Source organism: Sorex fumeus, unplaced genomic scaffold (assembly GCF_029834395.1).
Source record: "Sorex fumeus unplaced genomic scaffold, SorFum_2.1 ptg000107l, whole genome shotgun sequence".
NCBI lineage: Eukaryota > Metazoa > Chordata > Mammalia > Eulipotyphla > Soricidae > Sorex > Sorex fumeus.
The window spans coordinates 2,241,320-2,253,605 of NW_026606164.1; the positions used below are offsets into that span (position 1 = coordinate 2,241,320).

A 12,286-nucleotide genomic window follows, 5' to 3' on the forward strand; every position below is an offset into this window, starting at 1 on the left:
GAGCTGGTTATCCACAGACGCCGAAGCAAAAACAAGAGGAAGACAGAGAAACCAGCGGGCGTGGGTGTCCCCGGCACCGAGGCTGAGGACGGCCGGGTTGGGCTTACCTTGCTCTGCTGAGCCTTCTGCCCGACTGACATCCGGACGAGAGGATTCGGGTTGCTGATGAGTTTCTTCCCTGACTATCCAAAAACGATAAAGGACAAAAATAAACAAGCACATCTTGGAAATAGGTTTACTAAAACCTTGTGTTATCACTCCTACTTCCTTCTGATAGTTACAGGGAACATCTGGGAAGAATTTATTTAGCAAACAATCTCTAAACACATCCGAAGCCCTAACAGTCACTGACCACAAAAGAAACTGAGAAAACTTCTTTTCCACAGAAGTTTCAATGTTAAGGTCCTCTATGTTTAAGGCACGCACTTTGGAAAAACGGAATCTCTCCCAGCGGTCAAAGCTCATCATGCCAGGATAACTAAGTGAGCGAGTGGAAAGAGAAAGCCAGGACAAGGAATATCATGAGAGAATGCAGTGTGGATCACCCCCCTGATCAAAGGAGCAGGGTACCGACCAGCAGGCACTCAAACTAGTGGCCACCAGACAGCGGGTCCCGCTTACCAGCTGCTAAATAATTTTAACTAAAAGAATGAATCTCAATCTAGATGTCACAGTGAATGAAGCAAATCATCATGAGGAAAACTCAGGAATAAGAAAAACTGTGAAGCACACTTTCTGGGCACAGGCTGGAAGAGTGGGGCGTGACGTATTTGGGACATGAGGTTTATTTGCAACTTAGCCCCACGGGAACAGAGTTAAGTATCTGTTAGTGGAAATCAGAGAGTCACACGAATGTCTTTTAGTTCGATTTCAGAGTCAATGGTCAGCACTGCAGCATGACAGACACAGGCTGCCAAGTCACAGTATTTATTCCCGGGATAAAACCTCACTAGCCCAAACCTACTGTGATCATCTATTTCCTGCTTCATCTTTCTGATGTGAGTAAATTCTGCAAAATGAAATAAATACTGTTAAAAAAATACCCAGGCTTAAAAACACAAAACAAAATACCGAGGGCCATAGGTTCCCAGAGTCCCGGCACGGGGGCCCCAGTGTCCAGTGCCACAGCCCGCCACATGACCATGCTCAAGGGTCTCGCAGCTGAAGACCAGGCCGTGACACACCCTGCCACGAGGCTCGGTCTCTCTGGCTTGTTCCTGCATGCCGAGTCTTTGCTGCAGAAGCTTGTTCTCGTTCATGCTCTGGCCACACTCAGCAGTGCTCGGGTCGCCGACCCCAGCTGGCTGGCTGCGAGGCAGCACCTTTCTCCCGAACCGTCTCTCTGGCCAGACTGTGTTTCGTGCTAACATAGTAAGCTCATCTCTGGAAGAGAGGTTTTCTTTTCTAGAGACCTACTGCATTGCACTGATTTCAAGATCCGTTTTGAACTTCCTAATCGCTGAAAACAAAACCAATTTACAGCTGGTGTGTTTATGGCCCTGCTCTGGGTGTCTGGCAGAGTCAGCTAGTGGCCTCCACTCTTATCAATTCAGTCACCTCTTTCGTTTTCTTTTTAAAAAAATTTTTGGCCACACTCAGTGTGCTCAGGGGTTCCTCTGGCTCTGCGCTCAGGGTTCACTCCTGGATGGGCTTGGGGGACCCCAAGGGGTGCCAGGGATGGAGCCCGGGTTGGCTGTGTGCCGGGCCACGCCCTCGGCTGTGCTGTCACCCCAGCCCCTCACTCACCTCACTCACATCTTTCATATGCACGTGTGAGTGGCCATGGTCAGGGCCTTCCTCCCCCAAGCCCAGAGTCCTTTGACCAAGCAGGGCTGGAAGCACAGGCTGTGCCGGGGAACTCCAGGGTCGATGTCCAGCCCCACCAGAGATGGCGCTTGGGCACCACAGGGTCCAAAACCAACACAACGCGAGACAGAAACAATCAAACCTTCACTTCTAGATGCAGCTACTCTCGGGGGCCGCAGCGAGAGCACTGTGGGTAGGGCACTTGCCTCACACGCAGCCAAGCAGGGGTCGACCCCCGGCATCCCACAGGGTCCCGTGAGCACCACTAGGAGTGATTCCCAAGCACAGAGCCAGGAGTGATCCCCCAGGACTATCAGTGTGGTCCCAAAACAAAACAACAATTCAGGCACTTTGACTTCTCGGTGGTAACATGTGGTGTGTTTTTGGCTCTGTTTTAAGTATTTATTGATTCAGGCTTTTGGCCACTCCTGACTCAGGGCGAGGGGCTGGCCCCTGAGTGGCTGGGTTGGGGGCTGGCCCCTGAGTGGCTGGGTTGGCTCCATGCAAGCCAGGATCCTACCTCCGAGACTCTCTCCGGCCCTGCGGGTTTGTTTCTAAATGATGTCTTAAATTTTATGGAACTGCCAGGTCTTCTACCTTGACATAATATACAAAACGTATCAGCACAAGGAAAGACATAATGCTGCTGAAATCAGGAGCCGCTACACCTGACTGCCAGGACACGACTCTCGGTTGACTCTCACCTGACTGCCAGGACGTGACTCTCGGCTCCCTCCTCTGCCATCAGACTCTCACACCCACAAACTGGACACAAGGCCAGGACCCCCCAGGCCTCGGCAGCTTCCATGAGCTCCTGACACAGTTACTAATATGCTCACTACTGCAGGCACGTTGGGCACATGTGGGCCTAGAGCCAGTCACGAGACCGAGGGCAACACCGGAGCCCATGCTGTGGACAGAGGGAGCCCGGGGATGGTCACCTGCACTGAGTCATGCCGGCAGTCGGGCTCCAGAGCCTCGCGGGCCGTGTAGCTCCAACCTCACACGTGACGAAAAGCAGATGGCAGCCCTCAGTATGTGCCGACCAGTGTGGGCACCAGTGTCCACTGCTGAGCTGCCCGGTCCTTGGCACCAGTGTCCACTACCCAACTCATCCAGTCAGAAGCCACTTTTCAAAGTTAGCTTCAAATGAATCCAATTAAAGATAATTCCTGATTCTCTTGGATATAATTTTTTTAAATAACAGTTAAATTTAAGACCCCGCCCTGCCCCAAATATAGCAAGAGCTTGGAAATCATAGAAAACTTCTAATAATCTAGTCAGGAAATGCTCGTGTTTTGGGAAGTGGAGCTTAGTTTTCAATAGACCTCATTCGATACGACTTAAAGCTTCTCAAAAGTGTGACCCAAATCCCACAGGCCGGCAGGCAAACGGCAGGAGGCACCCACGCTGAGCCCTGACCCCACATATTGGAAGAGGTGATTTTCCGAAGGCCAGACAGTGCAAAGGCACGCTATAAAATCACGATGAAAATTGTTAACTTTTTTTTTTTCTTTTTGGGTCACCCGGCAATGCACAGGGGTTACTCCTGGCTCATGCACTCAGGAGTTACTCCTGGTGGTGCCCAGGGGGCCATATGGGATGCTGGGAATCGAAGCCGGGTCGGCCGCATGCAAGGCAAACGCCCTACCCGCTGTGCTATCGCTCCAGCCCCGAAAATTGTTAACTTTTAAGCAAAACTTCTTTCATCGTTTTCTCAAACTTAAATTTAAAGCCCTCTCAGATATTGCTGCCCCAGTCAGAAGACGATTTGATTGTACTGTTATATACGTTATTAGTGGGGATGATCTGGCAACCAGGGACTCAGGAATCATCTCTTTCAATATGTCCGAGTTAACTTCTGCACCTTAGCGGAGACAGTTTACCTTTAAAGCTTTCTGAACTGCGGCCTTCTTCGAGACATCAGGGTTAAATTCTAATGGGTTACTCTTTCAAGTCAGAAGAAAATGAATATTCCAAGGGTTAATAAACACATGCAATGAAGAGTTATGTATGGTTAGTGACATGAAAACGTATGAGAACAAAAAAAAATCGTTAAATGAAAGCACCAATTACAGGCAAAAATCCCAACAAATTACATGTCAAATTCTGTAAGACCAGGACTTCATCTTAGAATCTGCAAATAACAAAATACATTTCTTTATCCTCTACAACTGAGTTCTTCTACTTCCCTACCCCTTGGTCTCTGGGCCCTGAGGGATTCAAGAACGAGACTTTGGGAACCAAACAACCATGGGCACAGACCCCTTCCCATGCCCCAGCTCCAGCAGAACGATGAACCACCCGTTCCTGCAAAGCTGAGAAGATGCTTTCTCCTTTGCCACTTCCTTTCTAGGAACAAAATACAAAGGCTGGTCGGGTTAGTGCAAGTCTCTCCTGGCTTTAAAGCCCTAGCACCAGGTCTGATGTCTAACTTTACATTTGCTTTTCCTTTCAATTTCTTACTTTCTGAGTCGTTCTGCAAGCTCCTTCAAGGACTCGCATTTATAATCAAAGACCATATCATCTTAGTTGCCATTAACTGCATGACGAATGGTGACTTTGTGTGCAGACATCAGACTCCCTGTCTCCCGGCCACGGCTGACGAGCAGAGCCAAAGATCAGACGTCTGCTCAAAGGAGTGAGTGTGACAGAAGCCAGCAAGGTGGCCATGGAGCTCAGCAGGGTAACACATGGCCGTGGGGGCAGCCGGGTGGGCTGCCACTCTGGACAAGGCCTGTGTGAGGGCAGGTGCCCCCGACGCCCTGACTCAGGCGAAGGAGGACGCGGCAAAGGCGCGGGTGGGAGAGTAGGAGGGGCTGGACGAGGCTGCGGGTGACGGCTGGTGACTCGGGGTGCTGGGCACCTGTGACTGTGGTCGGCCCCCGGGAAGGGATGGTCACGAAACCTCTGGTTACCACGCAGGCGAGTGTGGACCCCAGGACTCACAGACCCGCCCCAGCACGGAGGCAGAGACGCACACTTTGCTCTCTACCTGCGGGTGGCCTTGGTCCCGACTCTCAGCTCCCCGATCCGGAAAGCGAGCTGGTGGGCTGGTGGGCTGAGTGGCCGGGCAGCACCCAGAAGGGTCCGCAGGGTCAGTCATCACGCAGGGCGAAGACCCCAAGGAGGAGCCAAACCTCAGGAGGACCTCAGAGGTCATTCCAGACAGGAGAAAGCCCTGCAGTGCTGACGGCCAGGCGGGGAGGAACATGAGAGCGCCCTGGGCTGACCCCACAGGCAGGAACGGCAAATGTCCCACCCTAAGAGGAGTGCTGACGGCCAGGCGGGAGGAGGAACACGAGAGCGCCCTGGGCTGACCCCACAGGCAGGAACGGCAAATGTACCACCCTAAGAGGAGTGCCGAGGAAGCACTGACCTATCCTCACACTGAAAACCAATACAAATTTCTTACTGAAGTTCATCTTATGTAACATTTTGTTGACGCCTATTTTTATTTCATTTTATTTTCTGCTCGTTTTCGGCCCACACCCAGCGGTGCTCAGGGCTCAGTCCTGGCTCTGTACTCGGGGGTCACTCCTGGCGGGGCTGAGGGGACTGTCTGGGGTGCTGGGCGTCAAACCCAGGTTGGCCTCGTGCGAGGCGGGTGCCTCCCTGCTGTGCTGTCGCTCTGGCCCCGCAGAGTACGTGGTCTTGGTAATACAGGAGAGCTGGCTTCCAGGCCACACCCGGGGGCGCTCGTGGACCCTCCTGGCTCTGTGCTCAGGGGTCAGCCCCTTCACTGCTCGGGACCTGTGTGCCAGGGATCAAGCCCAGTGCTCTGGCTTATAAGCAGTGCTCCAGCCCGTGTGTTACCTTGCTGGCCCCAAACTGGCTTTTATAAGTCAGAAGAGAATGGCTGACTGTCTCAGAGCAACGGGAAAAATCCTGAATAAGACCAGAAATACTCCCTGTGCACCAAGCCCAGAGAAGCTCCTGGAACCTGGCTGAACCTCGCAGGTCAGCCAGTCACAGGAACAGGGCCCAGGGGGGAGCAGCCAACAGAGGCCAGACAGAGGGGGCAGCTGGCCAGGGCCGGGCGACCGCGCGTGACTGAGCGGCTCTCAATGGACACCTACAGGACAGGGCAATGCCCATGCTCCAAACCTCACTGCCCCTCACCCGTCAAAATGTTGGTTTCTGGTTCCAGGGGTTGAACCCTGACCACAGACACACGCTCAACACTGGGTCACACCTCCAGCCCAACTTCTAGTTTGTTTGGGGCCACTCCTGGCAGTGCTCAAGGCTTACTCCTGGCTCAGTGCTCAGGAGACGTATACAGTCTGGGGGCCAAACCCACACCTAATACGTATGCCTTAACCCTGAACTCTCTGCAGAAACCCCGGCCCTGAGTTTCTTTAATTTGAAGATCTCTTGCAGGGGCTTCCCCACTGGGCTTAGGGGCCTGGGTACTACTCCTGCGACACCCAGCCCTCAGTAGGCCTGGAGCTTAGAGCTAGAGCAGGGGAGTGAAGCTATAGGCCGACCCCAGGGGGCTCGGGGCTGCCCTGTCACATCCGCAGGACTGGGGGGCACACAGGGCCTCTCCTGCACATGCTCCCGCCCACCGTGTATGCCCGGGGCTGCCAGAGGATGGGGTAGACCGAGACGGGCAGACCCTCCCACAAGAGCCCCCAGCCTCCTCAAACCAGGAACAAATTAAAGGCATGGAAATAGAAACAGTCTTCAGAACGCAGGGTGCCGGCGCTCGCAGATCCCAGGGCCCAGCGAACTAGTCATTAAGTCTGGAAAAGACTTTCTATAGCAAAGACGAGTCATCTCTGGCTTCGTCCAACTGCAAATCAAGTGAGAGTGATTATTAACTGTGTACAGAAAGCACCAGAACAGTGCAGGGAGGCGATGCAAAGAGATGGAAACCAGGTTCCTGAATAAAGATCGGAAAGTGCTTAATTATCCACTTCAGGAAATTGCTGTTTCTTAAAAGAAGCAGCCCCTGGGCGGGGGTGAGGGTGCGGCGGCGTGGGGTGGCCAGGCTGGGTCTCACCCCGCCTGGTCCCTCACCCTGCCTGGTCCCTCACCCCGCTTGGTTCCCGCACCCCGCGGGAGCAAGCCCAGAGCCCCTGCACGCCCAGGGGGCAGGTCTCCTTCCTCCCCTTAGAGAGCGCCCGCAGCCTCAGGAAGGCGTCTGGGCCCGCTGTCCGCTGCCCACTGCAGGAGGGTCAAGCTCCTCACAGACGAGGAGCAGAGAGTGAGTTTACTGAAGAGAGTTTTGTTTTGTTTCAGAGTTACTCACACCGAGATGGACCACAGGAAGTGATCTGCAGTCACTACGGCTTCTATTTTCCTCAGAACTGTTATTTTTATACCTCAATGGGCAGGCGGCAGTGCACAGACTACAGGCTTGCCCCCCTCAGCACTGGGGTTGCCCCGGGCTGGCAACCGCAGTGTGACATGGTATGAAAAAGGCACAGAAGAACGCTGACTGAATCAGGCCAGAGAGCACGGCCCGGCCCGGCTCTCCCCTGGAGCAGGGGCAGTAAGGGGCCGTCCACCGTCTGGCAGGCTCCACTAAAGCAAAGGAAGAAAACGCCAGAGGACCCACAACACGCCCGACAGACCCGCCTCTCGGAAGCAGCTACAGCAAAGTTCCCTCGTAGAGGCTCTTAGGAAAGTGGAAACGGGGCGAAGGCAGAGAATGGTGGACGGTGCCCACGTGCAGCGCCAGAGTCGAAGGACACAAGGAGAGCAGGAGGCCAAGGCACGTGTGGGCAGCACAAGGCCGGGCAGCAGCGTCAGGAGCCCAGTCAGGTCACTTGTTCCCGTTTCCTGTGACAAGCCCTGGTGCTACAGGGGACCTGATCCTTTCTTTCTGATTCAAGGCTCTTCTCCATATCCAAAACCAGAAAGTTTACTCCTCATCAGGCATTGTGACAGACTTTATAGAAAGCATGGCTTTTTTTTCTTAAATATATATGATACTGTCACTGTCACTCTCCTCCCGTTGTTCGATTTTCTCGAGCGGGCCCAGTAACGTCTCCATTGGAGACTTTGTTGTTACTGTGTCTGGCATATCGAATACGTCACGGGGAGCTTGCCAGGCTCTGCCGTGCGGGGCGGAGGGATCGAACTCGGGTCGGCCACGTTGGCTGCGTGCAAGGCAAACGCCCTACCCGCTGTGCTATCGCTCCAGCCCAAATATGATACAGAATATCATAAAATAATCGTTACTGAAAGGTTAATTTCATGAAGCAACTTTTTCTAAATCAAACTCTCAACAGATACCATCGTAGACTTTGGACGGGAATATCAGCCAGAAGGCAATAATTTAAGAAAAGGAAGAAGTCAGAATCAGTCAAGAACCTTCATCAAGAGAAAGAACACAGTTAGATGCAACTGCACAGAGAGCTCTATCATTTTCCAGTACGAAAGGGAATAGATGGTCAGATTTTAATATGATGATCAGACTTTCAATAAAATGGAGCACCAGCGGGACCAACCCCACACGGTCGCTCGAGCCCCTTGCACTGTGCCCTGAGCGCAGAGCCTGGAGTAAGTCCTGAGCACTGCTGGATGCGGCCCAACACACAAAGCAAAACTGTACTTTGGGCCAGAGGTAATGCAGGGGTAGAGCGCTGGCTCTGCGTGTAGCCAACCGAGGCTGGCAGCAAAACTTGAGGCACTGGCGCTTTTCTATAGACCATCTTCTTCCCTACCTACCAAGCACAGCATTTTTGTGTGTATTTGAGATGTGATCATCAAGCACATTGAAGCATCAGAGTAACGGCGATTCTGGACACCCTGGGCAAACCGTTGGGATGCGGAAGCATAAACTCGACCTACCTCCTAACTCGCTCTAGTGCCCTCGTGGGCGAAAGCAAAGTGAAAGCTGCCACCAGGACAGGTGAAAGGCAGAGCTGAGCACGGAGACCAGAAGGAGTCCACAGCGTCGCTTACCGGAAGGTTCCTTGCGGAATCCAAGTACAGAATCAGCAGCGAGGAGGAAAGACTGTTGTTGGCTTGGTCTTTGTCAGCTCTGATGTCCACCAGCACCTGTGAGGGAAGGACAACGCCTCAGCGGGTGTCTCCACAGCACAAGGGACTCTTCGTAACGGGGCTCGCAAAAGCGGAAGTGAGGAAACCAACGGCTGAAACGGTCACAGCAAGAGAGGGCGGGAAGGCCGGTACCTGGTCAAGGCTGGACGCGTCGGGCTTCAAGGTGAGCCACTCCAGCTTCAAGTGCAGCTTTCCCCGGGGAACTTCGTCCAGCGTGAACCACTGTGGGGGAAGGGCCGTGGTCAGCCGAGCTCCCCCAGACCCCAAGGCACTGTCTGCACGAGGCCACTGCGTGCTCCTGCGCGAGTGCTCCTGAGTCTGACTGAGCCAACGGGCCAACGGGGGCCATGCTGCCTGCTGGCAGGAACCCCTCAATTGCTCCCCCTCTCCTTGGGAGGCTGATACCACTCCCTGATTTACACGCCGTGTTCCAAGTTTTCTACCAGGCAAAGAACCCGAACGGAATTTATGGATGAGATAATACATCCAACTGCTGATCCATTTGTTGTAATTCTTCCCTAGAAAACCATCGGTGAAGCAGGGCGGGTATCTTCACTGCAACCATGAAGCTAGTCAGGAGGTGGGGGCATCTCTGGGGCAGGGCTGACTCTGCACTGAGCCTGCCCCTGTCTTCAGAGGCCACCACGCTCTCCTTCTGCTGGCCGTCTGCAAGACACCAGCATCCTGCCCGCCTCAGGACTGCTGGCCGTGTGTGGGGTGACAGTCTCTTGCCGTGGTACGAACCCGTGACCATCACGGAGCCTGCTGTGAGAAGCGTCTCCCCCTCTGAGGCCTTCTCGAGGGCCCTGCCATGTCCCTGTCCTGTCCGGCTCCTGCAGGCACCAGCCACCCACACACACGGCCAGATTCGGTCCTGCATTTGGTTCCCACTTGGCTATGCTAAGGGCTCAGCTCTCGGCACCTGGGGTGCGTGGTGAGCTCTCCCCACGTTAGTTAGGGCCCTTCCTGCTGTGGCGGTTCTCTCTGAGTGAAACTCGTGAATCAGAACAATACTCAAAGAACACTTACTTCATCCAAAAGGCGCTCCTTTTCAACTTCAATGAGATCGATCATAAGACTAAAGAAATAACAACACAACTTTAGAACAAGAAACACACTCTGGAGCGATAGCACAGCGGGTAGGGCGTAACACAACTAACCAGGGGTATCTGTCTAGGATGGGCAGGGAGTCCCCGGGGTGATGGGAGACACACGTTTCTCACTGGCTGCCCTGGCCGGTCTGCCTAGAGCAGATGGCTCAGGAATGATGTTAGAAATATTCAAATAGGGGCCGGAGCCATAGGACAGCAGGGAGGGGCTTCCCTTCTATGCAGCTGAGCCGGGTTCAATCCCCGGCATCCCAAATGGTCCCCTGAGCACGGCCAGCCAGGAGTAATTTCTGAGCACAGAGCAAGGAATAATCCCTGAGCATCACTGGGTGTGACCCAAACACACACACACACACACACACACACACACACACACACACACAAATATAAATCCATCCAAATGGCCCCGTGCAGAAAAATGTTTTCAGGTCTGCCCCTGGCCTATGAAATATTACTCCCCAAACGTAAAACAGTGCTACACTCATGGGGCAATAGAATCTGTCCCCACACCCAATGTGTGAGGGGAGAAGAAGAGAAGAGCAGAGTGGGCTCTGGGGAGCGCAGGGGAGACTCAGGCCAGGCCGAGGGCAGGGCTGTCCAGAGCTCGTCTCTGGGGCCATCCGGAGCCGGGAGCTGGGTCTGGCCCCTGGTAATGTGCGGACCCTTCCCTGAGCACCACTGGGATGGCCCTGGGCCCAGTGTCACTGCACTGCCGGGCGGTGAAGCACCTGCCCACTGGCTCAGCAGTGCCCAGAGTGGCCTGGACCCACACACAGCGTCTGGGTGGCCCCTCCCCAGCACGGGGACGGTCCTCTCCAGGGCACCGCCTGCGGTCGGTGAGATGTCCCAGTGCCAGTCCTCTGCTCTGGCCTGGAGAGCGCCCACCTGGCCCCACCATCAATGCTGGAACCCGCTGGACATCAGAGAGCCTGTTCCGACAGTAACACTGCCCACCCCTCAGGTTTCCTCACAGCCCCCTACCACAGTCTCCCTCTCCAGGCAGACGCTACACAGCCGCTTGACTAGAAACCAAACGTGATCTGATCTGCCCTGCATTAATAAGTTGGGCTTTTGTTCGTTTGCTCATTTGTTTTTGCCATACCTGGCTGTGCCCAGGGCTCCTTGGGCTCGGGGTGGGGGTCTCTGCCGCAGGGGCTGAACCTGCCCAGGCACGCAAAGCTGCACTCTGTCCAGTGAGTGTCACCCCAGCCCGTAATTTTCCGTTCTTTTTGTTTTGTTTTCTTGGGGTGCCTAGGGGCTGTGTGGGCAAGGGCGTGGACCAGCCTTCCCGAAGGCCCGTGGGCCGGCCCCTCTGAGCTCTCTGCCAGGCCAGAGTACTGGACCCTGAGGTCAAAGCCTGACACCAAGATGGGCCTGACGTATCAAACTGCCCCACGTCATCTACAACCCTGCACCCCCCCCACACACACACTTTTTGTCACAATAAATTCTGTCAAATTACTAAGATTAGGTGGAAGATACCACTGGAAACTTGATTCTTGTCAGCTATAATGACTGTGTGAACAAAGTAAGCAGTATTATTCACTTCTGAGTGGGGGGCTCAGTGCTAACCACCATTTACCTTTTAAACAACTACGATCCACCAAGCTGAGATGCTAAACCCCCCTTGACAGCTGCGAGGGGAGGCTCGTGCCCAGAGACAGCTGCCCATGCAACGCCCAGCACGGCCGTGGTCTTCACTGCAAACGTGGACTCTAAGAGCCACTGGGAAATACGCCAAGACGCGCTGAGGCCTGTCTCCCAAAGCCGTGCCCCCGCACCCCAGGACGGCTTACCTTCCGAGAAAGTCATCTTTGTCTGGGTCTTCGTCGAAGAGCTCGATCTCTAACTCCTGTCCCGGGTGCTCGTAGACTAAAGCCTGCAAAAACAAGGGCCAGCCCATACTGCACACGTGTACCAGCCTGACATTACCGGGAGGTGCCTGGGTGTGAGAAAGGAGCCCCTGTACTTCTCTGGTGTGTATTCACATTCTTCGCTGCCAAACCATACATGCTGAGAGATCCCCTTGGAACGTGGCTCCCACAGAACCCGCCTACGTGCTCCGTGCTTGTCTCAGGAGTCAGCACTGCACCTCACGGGTCTCGCTCAAACACTCTCTTACAGGGGCCCAGAACATGGTAAGTCTGGGATAAAGCTTAGGGTCTTTCAGTGGTCTGCTCAGATGTCATCCTTAGACAAACACGGGTAATGGACTTATCACCAGAGACTGAGAAATTTGGCCACGGACCGGACTTTGGAGGCGGGAAAGCTGGTACAGAATAAATTGCATTCCTTATGAAAAACAACTCTGCAAAAAGTGAACACCCCTGAGCTTCAAGACGAAGTTTTGTAGCTTG

At 54.1% G+C, this 12,286-nt stretch overlaps 1 protein-coding gene across 2 annotated transcripts in view; it reads right to left on the reverse strand.

Annotated features, from left to right (window-relative positions):
* The window catches only part of ESYT2 (extended synaptotagmin 2), a 68,936-nt gene that overhangs the window by 8,515 nt on the left and 48,135 nt on the right, over positions 1 to 12,286 (reverse strand). Inside the window, exons 10-15 of one of the 2 annotated variants that reach the window (XM_056134788.1) lie at positions 11,726 to 11,808; positions 9,850 to 9,898; positions 8,953 to 9,042; positions 8,722 to 8,817; positions 3,693 to 3,755; positions 108 to 182 (exon numbers count right to left, since the gene is read on the reverse strand). In XM_056134788.1, coding sequence (XP_055990763.1) covers positions 108 to 182; positions 3,693 to 3,755; positions 8,722 to 8,817; positions 8,953 to 9,042; positions 9,850 to 9,898; positions 11,726 to 11,808 — 456 coding nt within the window. The remainder of the gene's footprint in view (positions 1 to 107; positions 183 to 3,692; positions 3,756 to 8,721; positions 8,818 to 8,952; positions 9,043 to 9,849; positions 9,899 to 11,725; positions 11,809 to 12,286) is intronic. The other variant, XM_056134789.1, reaches the window with a different exon arrangement.